This window comes from Triticum aestivum, chromosome 4B (assembly GCF_018294505.1).
Source record: "Triticum aestivum cultivar Chinese Spring chromosome 4B, IWGSC CS RefSeq v2.1, whole genome shotgun sequence".
Lineage (NCBI taxonomy): Eukaryota > Viridiplantae > Streptophyta > Magnoliopsida > Poales > Poaceae > Triticum > Triticum aestivum.
This window is the reverse complement of record NC_057804.1, coordinates 28,717,425-28,730,943: the sequence shown is the minus strand read 5'-3', so window position 1 is coordinate 28,730,943 and position 13,519 is coordinate 28,717,425. Positions and strand designations below refer to the sequence as shown.

At 46.4% G+C, this 13,519-nt stretch overlaps 2 protein-coding genes across 2 annotated transcripts; both read left to right on the top strand.

Annotated features, from left to right (window-relative positions):
* The first annotated feature begins 504 nt into the window (after positions 1-504).
* Positions 505-5,501, top strand: LOC123090772 (putative ABC1 protein At2g40090). The gene is made up of 11 exons (XM_044512108.1): positions 505-939; positions 1,075-1,200; positions 1,429-1,524; positions 1,672-1,772; positions 2,444-2,480; positions 2,783-3,001; positions 3,081-3,192; positions 3,574-3,665; positions 3,747-3,926; positions 4,428-4,541; positions 5,020-5,501. Exons 1-11 carry the CDS (start codon positions 625-627, stop codon positions 5,218-5,220), a joined length of 1,593 nt encoding a protein of 530 aa, XP_044368043.1. The 5' UTR covers positions 505-624; the 3' UTR covers positions 5,221-5,501.
* Positions 5,502-10,791: 5,290 nt separating this feature from the next.
* Positions 10,792-12,711, top strand: LOC123094293 (probable cytokinin riboside 5'-monophosphate phosphoribohydrolase LOG4). The gene is made up of 6 exons (XM_044516334.1): positions 10,792-11,070; positions 11,183-11,280; positions 11,391-11,421; positions 11,599-11,698; positions 11,894-11,964; positions 12,191-12,711. The coding sequence occupies exons 1-6, from the start codon at positions 10,924-10,926 to the stop codon at positions 12,422-12,424; spliced, it is 681 nt and encodes a 226-aa protein (XP_044372269.1). The 5' UTR covers positions 10,792-10,923; the 3' UTR covers positions 12,425-12,711.
* The last annotated feature ends 808 nt before the right edge of the window (positions 12,712-13,519 follow it).

Genomic DNA, 13,519 nt, shown 5'->3' with positions numbered 1-13,519 from the left:
ATGTTTCAATTGCTTTCCACCATTTAGGGTGCCAGTTTCAGGGCATCCGAAAAAACAAAAGCTTTTCTGTGCCCAAAAATATTCTCCCTTTTTATATAAAACCATCTTTAGGCACTAAATTTTAATACATCATCGGTTGGAGATGCTCAGATCAATAAAAACACTACTACTTCCTCCGTTCCTAAATATAAGTCTTTGTAGAGATTTCACTATTAACCACATACGGATGTATATAGACGCATTTTAAGTGTATATCCATTCATTTTGTTCCGTTTGTGATCCATCTAGTGGAATCACTACAAAGACTTATATTTAGAAACGGAGGGAGTACAACAGAAGCGCGAAATCTCCTGTCCCCAGAGGCCGGGATGTAAAATTTTCAAATATTGGTTCGACAATATTAAAAGAGAGAAAACGGACCAGCTAGCGACGCACACCGACGGAATCGAGGGTGACGTCGATATAAACGGGCGGATCGCGCGAACGCATACGAATTCCATCGGACCAAACACCGCCCGCATCATCTTGCGGCGGAAGAAAGGAAAAAAAAAAAGAGACCAGCGCGGAGAGGAGGAGAAGAAGAGCGGCGCCGCACCGCACGGCAAGCAACCCCGCGGTGCGGCCATGTGGCGGCGGGCCGCGACGGCGGCGCTGGCGCTGGGCGCGGGCGTCGGCGCCCACGCCGTCGCCACCTCCGAGGACCCCGCCAGGACCCTCAAGATCTGCCGGCACCTGCCCCCGCGCCTCCTCCGCGACTCCGTCGCCGCCGCCACCATCGCCTTCGACTACCAGTACTCCCTCTGGGGCCTCCAGCCGGACTCCCCCGCCTGGCACAGCGCCAAGCACGACGCCCACCTCCGCTCCGCCAACCGCCTCCAGGAGCTCTGCTTCCGCAACGGCGGCATCTACATCAAGCTCGGCCAGCACATCGCGCAGCTGGTACGGAAACGGAACGGGGAATTCCTAACCCTGCGCCGACGCGCCTGAATTCTCTTTGGGTTCATTTATCTGTTTGTTTGTTTGTATATGGTTGCGTGATTCTGTCGCTGAGGATCAGCTGCTTGCTTGTTTCAGGAGTATGTCCTGCCGCAGGAGTACGTGCAGACGATGAGGGAGTCGATGCTGAAGAGGTGCCCCGTCTCCTCATACGAGGACGTCCGCGGGGTCTTCAAGAAAGAGATTGGAGAATTGCCAGAAACTGTTAGTTCCTTCACTACATTACTGCATTTTCCTACATTGATTAGCTGGAGGAACTTAGCTGCTGTATTAATTGGCAAAACCAGACAATTGGAATGAGCGTGCTTAGTTCAGTTGTTGACCAATGGTGTATTCACCTTGAACCAGAAGACAGATTTATGCTCAGCTTGTTTTTAGTTTAGAAGAAGCTCTGACACAAATCTTGTCTTTCCCCTGTTCCTGGTGGTGTAGGTTTTTGCAGAATTCGACCCTGTCCCAATTGCAAGTGCTTCCCTTGCGCAAGTCCATGCCGCCACAACACACGATGGGAAAAAAGTTGCTGTTAAGGTTGTTGTTTATATAAGAAAAGACCGCAATTCATCTTGAGTTCACTTACTTATGTTAAGTTTGAACTCTGAAATTATGACACAGAGTTCAGACTTAACCAGCTTTGCTGTTATCTTTCACTTTTCTGACCATTGTCTCGACTTACAGGTTCAGCACGACCACTTGATAGATACTTCTGTAGTAGATATCGCCACTGTGGATTTAGTAGTGAATGCTCTTCATTACGTTTTCCCTACATTTGACTACAGGTATAACCAGTCAATGGGAGCAATCGCTCTTTGTTTATTACCTTGTTTTCTCTCTTTTTTTGACACACCACGTCGAAAGCTTATAGGCTTATGCTGATATTTAGGATTAGTTATGACAGAGACATGTTCTCTCAAATCAATAGCTAGGTCAACCCTGATATTGACATTTCCTTCTTGTTAATTACACATGGGAATCATTCTCAAGTGTATACCTGGCATAACAGCTCAATTTGTGGAATTAGAAGTACCTAATTTTATATTTCAGCTTGCTTGTTATGGTTAGGAATTAGAAGTACATGTTTGATGCTTTCCTTTAAAGAAATGTTTTAAATTCCTTCATTTTTGTGGTTGACTCTGCAAATGCAGTTCCTAAAAGATTCCATTCGTTGACAGTCACCTTTCTAGTATGATTGTGTAACTTCAAATGCACATGAACATGTGGCATGAAAATCCTCATTTAGCATAAATGAGAACAACTGCTGTATGTTTACCCTTAATCCAACCTGTAATCCATTTCCCTGTTTTTATACTCTAGCTATTCATTAGGAATGTAAGATTTGCATGTAGTGTTCATATTATGTTGATGCAACTGTAAATTGTGTGATAATAATGCTGATTTCCATGCTGTGGCATTTTATTTACATTAATACCACTAAAATTGGTCCATGCAGGTGGTTAGTTGATGAAATTCGGGAAAGTGCGCCTAAGGTACCACTTTGATATTGTTAAATTATTTACCTCCTTGCCATTGGTTCTTGGATTTTAATATATCCATTATATTGCTTTTCATTTCCCTGGAAAATGCATTAACCTTTTTCTATGGTTTGTCATGTTGTAATTATTTGTCTATTTTGTGCCCATGATCGCCTCCTTTTGGATCCCTATCTTGCTATTGAATATTGTGCACTAGATGATATATTTATCTCACTTGAATGCCGTCCTTTTTAGTGAAATGCGAAGGAACAGGTTACATAATCTGGAGGCTGCATTGACCTCTTTCATGTTTTCAGGAATTAGATTTTTTATGTGAAGCTCAGAACAGTGAAAGATGTCTGGTTAACTTCAGAAAGTTGTCTCCTCACATTGCGAATAGCATATACACCCCCAAGGTTTATTGGAACCTCAGCACGTCAAGAATTCTTACTATGGAGTACATTGATGCCAAGGAGGTAACTGATGTCAAAGGCATTAAAGACCTCGGAATTCGCCCTGTTGATGTTTCAAACCTAGTAAGTTGTCACAGTACAGTTATTTGAAAACGAATGTGCTAATGAGTTGTGTATGGATACTCACTTAACAGTTTTGTAGGTGAATAAAGCATTTGCTGAAATGATTTTCAAGCATGGTTTCGTTCATTGTGATCCCCACGCTGCCAATATGATGATCCGACCCTTGCCACAAGACAGTAAGAAATGGTTTGGTGAGTTAACTTACTAGTATCACAAAATAATCCAACAAGTTATCCAATATATTATTAGCTTTTCTTAACTGCATCAGAGGTTATCTCCTGTCCATTAGTAACCATGCTACACTCAATAAATAAATTGAATAGTGCATAATATTGATATTTGTCATTAAGTTTGATGACGAGAGTGGTAAGGAGTAGGTAGCTTCATCATGATCATCAGTACAATGAGATGCTTCTTGTTATGTGAGACGGGGGAAGTGAGATGTGTGAATTTATGAAAACGTTGATTACATGGTGGCCTCTATTTGTTGGAATGATCAGTTTACTGTGTTTTCTATGTGGTGGCACATTCGTATAACAGAGAACTGACTGAATATTTTGCTGGAGTGTTAGGATCGAAACGGCCACAACTGGTTCTTCTTGACCATGGTCTTTACAAAGAACTTGATCATGCTACAAGGATAAACTATGCTTCACTTTGGAAGGTGAGAATCCTATTACAGCTTCTTTTCTGATTACATTTCGGTACAGTACTTTAATACTTCTACCACATTTGTTCAATGTAGGCGCTTATTCACGCCGATGAGAATGGAATTAAGGAGTACAGTATCAAACTAGGTGCTGGGGAGGATCTTCATGCACTTTTTGCTGGGGTTCTCACAATGAGGCCATGGAAAAGTGTCATTGACCCATCTTTTGGTCATCTTGTGCTGGATGGGAATAATACCGATCGTTCTGAAATGCAGGTGATTGTTTTATGCGTTATTTTGTTCTTATTGGACACCCTAGGTGCTGCATAAACTCATGCAAATTAGCAACGTTCAGTAATCCATGAGCACTTATTAATATTAGCATGTCATCACACTGTAATTTACCATGTCATAACACGTGGAAGAAAATTTACTTATTGCTCGTGATGTGATTTGTCTTACTTGTTTCAACAAAACTAGGGCTCTAAACTTTGATTTTTCCTACAGTAGGAAAACGGTAAAATGTAATATCTAAACTAGGAATGCTTTCAAACCTATTTCCCACATGTACCATGTTTTTAAAAATTGATTCATATTCCCCTTTTTTTATTTGAAGATGTTCTACTGTTGTCGGTTTTTTCATAAGTTCATATTTGACTGGGCATTGTGCCTTTTGACAGTCAAGTTTTACATAATTAGCCTATTTTCGGATTGTCTTGAACCTCAAGGTCCTTGATGATTGTCCACTCTTACCTGGTTGTTACTTCTTGGTCACAGATGTATGCTTCCTTGTATTTCCCACAAATCTCGGAGCTCCTCAGGAGACTACCAAGGGTAATCTTGCTGATGCTCAAGACAAATGACTGTTTACGTGCAGTCAATCATGCCCTGGTAAGTGAAATGGAAGTCTTAGATGATCCAGAGTTAGAAGTTGTTCTGTAATATATTCGATATATCATAGGAAGTATGCAATATAACTATGTAATTTTGTCATAGTTGTTAGACTGACTGGCTTAGGAGTAATAAGATCTCCACGATAGCTTTACTCAAGGTGTTCTTTCTTTTATAACCTCACTTTCATAAATCCATCTTTGCATGTGTTGTTCATTTCTACAAAAGCTCGATGTGACATCATATCATGGGTTAATTCAATCTTGGCTCAGTCTTGGAAAAATCTATCATGGTTAATTTCATAATTCTGCAATTTCTTTGTTCTTTTTACTAATCTATCGGTAATTAAAAAAATGAGTAACGAAGTCACATCTTCGAGACTACCCTGTTCTAAAGTACATGATGGAGGGAGTACACGAGATTGTTGGTTTATTATTATTTGGTCTTCCGCACCCATTAACAGTGAATTGATTTGAAGGTTGGAGGGTCTACCCCGGAATCATTTGAGATCATTGCACGAGTATCTTCTGAAGCTGTGTTTGAAGCTAAAAGGATGGAGAAGAGGTTCTTTCTATATAGATTTATAATATGGCTGGAGGAGCTTCTGAATGAACTTCACCTATTTGGAATGAAGCTGTGGTTGCATTATCAACAACCCAGGAGGATACTGGCTGGGTAAAAGCAGCTCGGCATATCGACAGTCTTTTCTGACTAGTGTAAATGCGAAATCGGCATGTCTAGTTCCATGAGAGAAATATACGGCATTTGGCGTAACATCGCCTTGTTTTTTATGCATTATTCAGCATATCAACCATGATTGATCTTAGATCTTACTGAATGTACACCGCCCTACAGAAGAAGAGATGACAGTTTTGAGATAGCCTATGTTCATTTTGGTAGGTGGATGAAGTATACAAATTCCCATCACTGTACAGTGTGAATGATCAAGCTCTTGTTCCATGATGTGTTTTCATTCTTCACTGCATGTTTTTATTTTGTGTTGGTCGGTACCCTCTAAAACATCGGTAAGCCCGAAATTTGTCTGATCAATTCGCTGCATCCTTGAGGTTGATGATGATGATCTATGCACCCTGTTCTAAAACTGGTCTATTGGACCTGTAAAATACCCCCTTCGTCCCATAATGTAAGATGTTTTTTGACACTAAAAACGTCTTACATTTTTGGGCAGAGGGAGTACCTTATTTTTCCATCGTAAGTAAAAATATGGATATGATTTAAGGTAGATAGAAGAGTAACTAACAAAAAACACAAAATCTTGCAACACAATTTTCCATTACAATTTGCAAGCAGCAGAGACGATTGAGTTCTGAAGGTTCTTCTTTCCTAGACTACACCGATCAAATCCAGCCCAATTCGCGCTCTCGCTGGGGTTGTCCCCCTGTGATCACCGCAGCCCTCTGAGTGGGTATCCAGTCCAGCTCCGGCGATCTCCGCCGCTCCTTGCCGCCGTCAAGGTCGGGCGGCGACTGCTTCCGGTGCTTCCTCATGTGCCCGCCGAGCGCCTGCCCTGAGAGGCACTCCTTGCCGCACACCTCGCACCTGTGTACTTTGCCGTGGGGCCTCCCAACAGCGACCGCCAAGCTGCCATGGCCGCCGGCCTCCTCGACAACTCCATCGCCGCCGCCGTGACCACCGTGGTTTGCCGCGCCGGCGAACATCTCCTCGTTGATGATGCCGGCATTGCGCCCGAGGAAGCTTCTGGTATCGACATCGTGATGATGTGCTGCGAAGTCCACCGTCTTGTTCCCAGCTGCGGCCTTGTCCTCGCCGTGAGCGGCATTGCCGTCGGCAGCCTGTTGGCCCGCCGTGGAGGGCTTCACGCCGCGGTCACCATTGCCACCACCGGCAGCGTCCTCCGGACTCACTGCCGCGGCGATCGCGTCCTTGGCCTTCTTCCGGTGGCCGAAGTGCACGTGCCCGCCGAGCGCCTGGTGGCTGCCGAAGCATCTCCCGCACATGTTGCACAGGAAGCGCCTGGGAGCTCCCGCCGCCGCCGCCGCCGTCGTCTTCTGCTCTGCCGTCACGTCCCGATGCTGCGGCCCCAGGCTACTCCCCTTGCCATGCACCACGCCGTGACCGCGACGCTTCTTGTTCTTCTTCCCCAGATCAAAAAGATCGCCCCGCTCCGGGGAACTCTCCTCGTTCCCAGACACCTCCCGGGACGAGGAGGCGACGCGCGGGGCCACCAGGCCAAGGCGAGCGTCCTTGGCCGCCGCCGGAGGGTCGTCGGCCAGTAGCATCGCCCGGAGACGCCTCTTCCGCCCGCCGCCGCCTCCTCCCCCTCGCGGCGGCATCACGCCGTGATCACCGTCATCGCCGCCCGCCTCGACCGGCGCGGGCTGGCGCGCGAGGAACACGAAGCGGTCGACGTCGTCGTCGGAGTCCGAGACGTAGCGCTCCTCCTCGCCGGCCGCTCCTCCCTCCTCCTTCTCCTCGACGAGAAAGCTCGGGCGGTGGTGGCCGAGCGGATCTCCCGACATGGCGATGGCGGTCATGTGTGGTGTGGCGGCCGGCGTGCAGAGCGTGCGTTGTGGCGGTCGAGCGAGCCCTAGTTTGCGCGTATATATAAGGAAGGAATAGGCCGGGTCGCGCCGATCGGGAGAGCAGCTGCTTGCCTCGCGCGCTGGATGTGGCTGCTGTGCTGGGCACGGTATAATATGCACGGTCGGATGTGAGTCCCGCTCGGACCCGAGTCCGGCGGCGGATCCTCTTCTCACCCTGCAGTCTGTCTTTGACACGGTTTGCGTGAATCTGCGATCGATCCTGATTCCAAACCTTTTCTCCCAAGAAAGGCAGCATAGACGCAGATGCTCGTATACAGGCATATAAATCCATTCCTATGAATACGCACACGGCACACGCACATCTTGTCCATATGATCATTTCCGAGGGACTGAGCTGGCGGGTCTTGAAAACCAGGGTTTGCTTCGAATTACGTGAAAAAGAATGGGACCCCCTAGTCCGTTGAAATCAAAATTCAGTTTGAAACCTTTTGTAGCGCTACCTGAAGCAAATGCGCAAGTTTTTCATCTTTGACTCGTTTGAAACTTTTGCTAGTTCGGCTTTGTTGGTAACGAAAGCACTCCTTTGTTCGCCTGATTGATTGGTGAGGAGGTTGAAGCCGAAAGCTAGCCGGCACAATACACGAATTCGGGCGCAGGGAATTATAAAGGCAAGACGGGAGCACAAATTAATTTAAAGACCAAGTCAATTGGCACCAAAAGACTTGACTTAATTCAAGCATAATCTTTTTTTACATAAGCTATTCGGTATTTCCGAGCTCATGACACTTATGTGATTTCGATCCGGGAAGCAAGACTTACTCTTGGTTGAGGTTGAGCATGGGGTGCTGCACCCACTTTTTTTTGAAAAGGCAAAGTATCACGGATAAGTGCCCCTGGAGAAGATTTTGATCCTCAGGCTGGCCTTCCAGCCCGGCTTGAGTCTTGGGGGCTACTGGATCCACATTTATTCAAAGACAATAAGTCAATTAGCGAGGAGATTCGATCCTCGGGTCGGCCATGTTCTCCTTCCTAAGTCTTGGGGGCTACTGCATCGACATTTCAAGGCTGTCATCAGGTTGACGGACGAATCCTGTAGAACCGAGCTTGCTGGCTATTTGCGCCCATGCTGCTGGTCGGCTAAATTATATTTCAGGCTGGCATCTGGCAGCTTGATCGACGGATCCCCTAGAACCGAGCCTGGGGCCTACTTGCACCCATGCCGATGATGATATAAATTATATTCCAGGACGGAGTCTGGTAGGTTGATTGACGGATCTCCAAGAACCAAGCCTAGGGGCTACTTGTCCCCAAACGCCATTACTCGGCTGAGGTAGATACCAAGGAGATTCGACCCTTAGGTTGGCCATGTTGACCGACCTAAGTCTCCGGAGCTACTGCATTGATGTTTTAGTCAAAAATTATAAGTGTAATGAACAATTCGAGAAGATTCGATTCTTATGTCGGCCATTCTGCCCGACCTGAATTTTGGGGGCTGCCGGATCAATGGTTTTAAATAATAAGCTATACCTGGGGAGATTCGATCCTTGGGCTAGCCATTCTGCCTTACCTGGATCTTGGGGGCTACTGCACCCGTGTTTTCTCCTAAGACTAAATTATACGACCTGTAGTCCATCTTGTGTCAAGCCGGACTATAGTTCGGGGGCTAAAGTATGTGAAAGTGCTAAGTTATGTTGCATGACTCATGGCGCCGACCGGATGTAATGCCGATCCATACCTTGAGGGCTACTGGCTATATAATTTGGTAGAGAGTAAATTGCATCAATCCATTTTTTTTCAAAGCCGAAACTCGTCTTGCTGGAGCCGAATTCACGAAAAATAATTCCACAAAGGTTGGCTATCTACAACAACAAATCAAGATCAAAGTGGTCCATCCGACTTCAGGAAGCAAGCCAGCCGTAGGAGGTCGGCGATGAGCACTACGCAGGAATTCAGCCCACGGAGGCCGGCTGCGCGGGAACTTTTTGTGGAGCTGGTAGGATGTGATCTTCATCGACAAGTCAAGGCCGAGGTGATTTGTTCCAGTTCGGGTGCAATCCGGCAATTTGAGTCTGGTTGCAAGCTGATACTCTCAGGAGAAGCTTCGGTGAACTGGTTTCAACGTCTGTGGATTGAACACAATGCATGCTTTTTGAAGAAAGCTTCAATTATTGCACACGTAATTCAACTATCTGACTGAAATTTACAATTTGAAATTATGTAGGATGCTAGTGATTAAGGGATTGTTCTTGGCCAAAAAAATGATATAAATTAAATGTTATTCTTTGTGCTAGTAAGACCTTCTACAACGCTAAAAAATGAAACAACTATTTTTTTTAAATTGTTATCTTTGCTTACGACAAATGTAGATCTTATACTGTTCAGTATAAAGTAATTGTTCACATAAATCATGTTGCTAGTAAATACCTTATGGATAAGAAAGATGTTAATCCTAGAATTACTAAATATGTCCATTCACAAGTAGAAATCATTCTTCCTCCTTTAAACACATTCAGCTAGAAATCCGTGTGCGTTTTACTTATATCGTACATTTAGGGAGAGACAGAATGTGCAATCCATTTTCGTTTGGTTTTGTTCCATAATTATTATTCTCAACATAGGAATGTAATACCATGATAAAATGGTGAAAATGTAACTGTAATTTTCTTTTCAGAAGAACAATTGTGCCTCCTAGTTACAAGATAAAGTTTGGCCATGTGAATAAAAGGAACACGGGATGAAGATCCATCCAACCTCTAGTTGATCGCCTGCTTAAAATAGTTAGCAGGCGATAGTACTGGTTGTCCCTAATGTTAGCTTGGGTAGAATCTCCTGTATGTGTATATGCCACGTTTCAGAGAGAAACCAGTGTTGGAACGAAAACATTTTTCTCGATGAGATATATGCAGAGTTAATATTCATGATGCAAGTACGAATGTACAGCTCAATTAGAGTCCCAAGTTGTTTCGTTTGTTAGGTTTAGTCCCTTCACTCAAAACCACATTCTGCAATAATTTAATCAGATTAAATTAAACCTGATAAAAAACACAGCTAAATCAAAACTTTTCTTTATCTTCTCCTACCCATACCTAAATCAAATCAAATCCTACCAAAACCTCAACTAAATCGAAGCTTTTCCTTGCATTTCCCTACCCATACTCAAATCATATCAAATCTTACCAAAATTTAGGATATGATGGGTGTAAGAGCATCTACAACCGGGCCCCATATTTTTCCTGTAGCGGACAGCCCAGACAGGGGAGGGAAGAAAAAAAAAGCTCTCAACCGGATCCCTCAAATTGTCCTCATATGTCCATGTTTTCCGTGAACCCTTTCTCTCTTTGTTTTTTTTTCTTTCTCTCTATTTATCTTCACCAATCATGTGCATGTGACTGGAAATGAAAATAGTAAGGGGCATAGCTGCATGAAACAAACAAATGAGGTCGCGGAGCGGACACGTCTCAGGGGATGTATATATCGGGGATCAAATTAGGTTAGTCCGAATGTAGATGGTCTAAGGTATACGACGGTCACGATTAATATTGAAGGATATGTATATTACTAGCTACTCCCTCCGTTTCAATTTACTCGTCGTGTTTTTAGTTCACATTTGAACTAAAACCACGACGAGTAAATCGGGAGGGAGGGAGTACTTTTATAGCAGGCAAGGTAAGCAACGTCTGTGTGGTGCATAAATAGGCGCCGAGGGGACCTCACAACTCACAAGGGCGCCGTCCTCCATAGCAGCACAGCACAGCACACCCACCCTCATCTTTAGCTCTGCCGAAGCACAAGCACCCACCCTCATCTTGGTCTCTCTATCCGTACGCCTCCCTCATCCCTCCCTTCACCTCCGATACATGGAGGCGAACCAGGAGAAGGCTCCGGAGACTGCCAGCGGCGGCGACGCCCCGAGGCCTGTGCGAGCGGTGTGCGTCTTCTGCGGCAGCCGGCCTGGCAACCAGCCGTCCTTCAGCGCCGCCGCCCTCGACCTCGGGAAGCAACTGGTGAGACACCAACCAAAATAGCTAGCTAGCCGTCAAGCTCTGCCCATGTGGTGCATGTCCCGCTGACATGCATGGTTCTCGACGGCGCACGCACGTACGCGTCCTTTTGCAGGTGGAGAGGCAGCTCGATCTCGTCTACGGCGGCGGCAGCGGCGGCCTGATGGGACTCGTGTCCAAGGCCGTCCACGACGGCGGCCGCCACGTCCTCGGGTAAAGTCCTGCAGTACGCTGCCTCTCACTCTCTGAGATACAGCTTCCATGGAGCTATAGCTTGCAGTTTTACCATGAATAATGGTCTGGCTGGCCGCTCCTGTGTGCAGGGTCATCCCTAGTGCTCTCCTGCCGGAAGAGGTAGTGCATGCGCGAATCTCTTCTGCCACCGTACACTAGACACATACATGTCCTGCTCTCCCTGCAGCATCTGCATGAACGAAATGCATGCATATGCATGTGCTTGATTATTTTTACTTCTAGTATATATGAAACGTGTTTTTGAATATCTACTACGTGCGTACGAGCATTTCCTAGGTGTCAGGGGAGACGTTGGGAGAGGTGAAAGTGGTGAGGGACATGCATGAGCGCAAGTCAGAAATGGCAAAACACTCGGACGCCTTCATCGCCCTGCCAGGTCACAGACTGCCCCACTCATCTTAGCCACTATGGACTACTCGTGTGTGTGTTTGTGTTTCTTGGAAAATGTTGCTAAGCCAAACGTTTAAGGTCGACATGACATGATAATAACAAATCAAGAAAGAAGCTTAGTAGTAAACGGGTGAAGTTCTTGCGTTGCGGCTCATTTCTTGTGTGACGTACCTGCGTGCAGGCGGATATGGGACGATCGAAGAGCTGCTGGAGATCATAACGTGGGCGCAGCTGGGGATCCATAACAAACCTGTAAGCTTGTCGTATTTAACTGCAATTCTGCATTATTCCTACATTAATGTATGTGCCGGGGCCAGTGATTGGTTAGCCAGATACTAGTTGTGTGTACATATATGTGTACGTAGGCCCTCGTGCCTGCCCTAATCCTCACGCCGTTCCTAGCTAGCTCAGCGAAAGCGATGTGTAACTAACCAATGGCAACTTACGTACGGTTGTTGGTGATGTCTCGTTGCATTAGGTGGGCCTGCTCAACGTGGACGGCTACTACAACAGCCTGCTTTCGCTGTTCGACAAGGGCGTCGAGGAGGGCTTCATCGACGACGCCGCGCGCAACATCTTCGTCCTCGCCGACAACGCCGCCGACCTGCTCACCAAGCTTACGGCCGCGGCGGTGGCGGCCCACGCTGACGACGGCGGCGGCGAGGACCGCAACGGCACGGCGGCCGCCGGCGCCAAGAGGAAAAGAGGCTAGCTGACTAGCGAGCACCGAGCAGCAGGTCCCTGCCCGTCGTCGTGTAGCTTCGTCTTCGTCAAGATCTATTAGCTCTCAAATAATCTGCTTCTTCATGCATGTAATATCGAGCGTGCCCTAACCCTAATAATATTCCGTGGCTAGCACAAAGTATGCATGCTTCAATGCTCCGTAATTAAGCACAAGTGTACAAGTGTACGGGTGTTGGAGTTGTACCTTACAGCGCAGCGGGTCGTACCATCGCGTTGTACTCTTCCCACCCACTATTTTATGTTTTCTGACTACGATATTAATGTGCACAGTCATGTCAGCAGAACACAGCGCACTCGTTTCGTAGTACCACGTACACCTAGTACAGCATGCCGTGCAGCTGGCAAAATGAAAACAAAAGATAGGCGCGAACCCTCTCACATGGACCCACAAGCTTCTGAGCATCTACAACCATGGTTGCGTAATCCGGTGCCCTACACGTACGTTGGGGCCCATGCAGAGGTAGATCATGGCAACGTAGAAATATAGAGCACAATCGGGCACAGATCAACATAGCACCCAGAAGACATATATAGTTCAACATTCCACACAAAAGGCACAGTTCACGTCGGGCATAGTTCTTAGCCGGATATATTACTAGATACTCCCTCCATCCGAAAATACTTGTCATCAAAATGGACGAAAAGGGATGTATCTAGAACTAAAATACATCTAGATACATCCCCTTTTATTCATTTTGATGACAAGTATTTCCGGACGGAGGGAGTACAACATAGGACACAGTTCATCACACCCAAAAGAGATAGTTAGCCGGATATATTACTAGATACAAACTAATTTAATTAGCTAGAGGAGGTGAGGATGCGAAAATCACCATTTCTTAGCCGGCCCCCTAGCCTTGATGTCACCGGAGCGGCGGTACATCTCTTTCGTGTAGGCGTCCGCAACGGGAGGAGGAGGATCATCGCCATCCTTGTCCGTGCTGGTGGTGCCGCTGTCCGACGCCGAGTAGATGTAGCCGGAGAAGCGGCGGATGGCGCGAGCTTGCTCCTTCGTGTGGCATGCCGACTTGGCCTTGACGGTCTCCTTCTCCCTCGCGAGGGG

Coding starts and splice junctions, on each gene's coding strand:
- LOC123090772 (XM_044512108.1), top strand. CDS start 625: ATGTGGCGGCGGGCCGCGACGGCGGCGCTGGCGCTGGGCGCGGGCGTC. Junction 2,481..2,782: donor TTCGGGAAAGTGCGCCTAAG/GTACCACTTTGA, acceptor TCATGTTTTCAG/GAATTAGATTTTTTATGTGA. Junction 3,666..3,746: donor ACTATGCTTCACTTTGGAAG/GTGAGAATCCTA, acceptor TGTTCAATGTAG/GCGCTTATTCACGCCGATGA.
- LOC123094293 (XM_044516334.1), top strand. CDS start 10,924: ATGGAGGCGAACCAGGAGAAGGCTCCGGAGACTGCCAGCGGCGGCGAC. Junction 11,281..11,390: donor GGCGGCCGCCACGTCCTCGG/GTAAAGTCCTGC, acceptor TCCTGTGTGCAG/GGTCATCCCTAGTGCTCTCC. Junction 11,422..11,598: donor GTGCTCTCCTGCCGGAAGAG/GTAGTGCATGCG, acceptor AGCATTTCCTAG/GTGTCAGGGGAGACGTTGGG.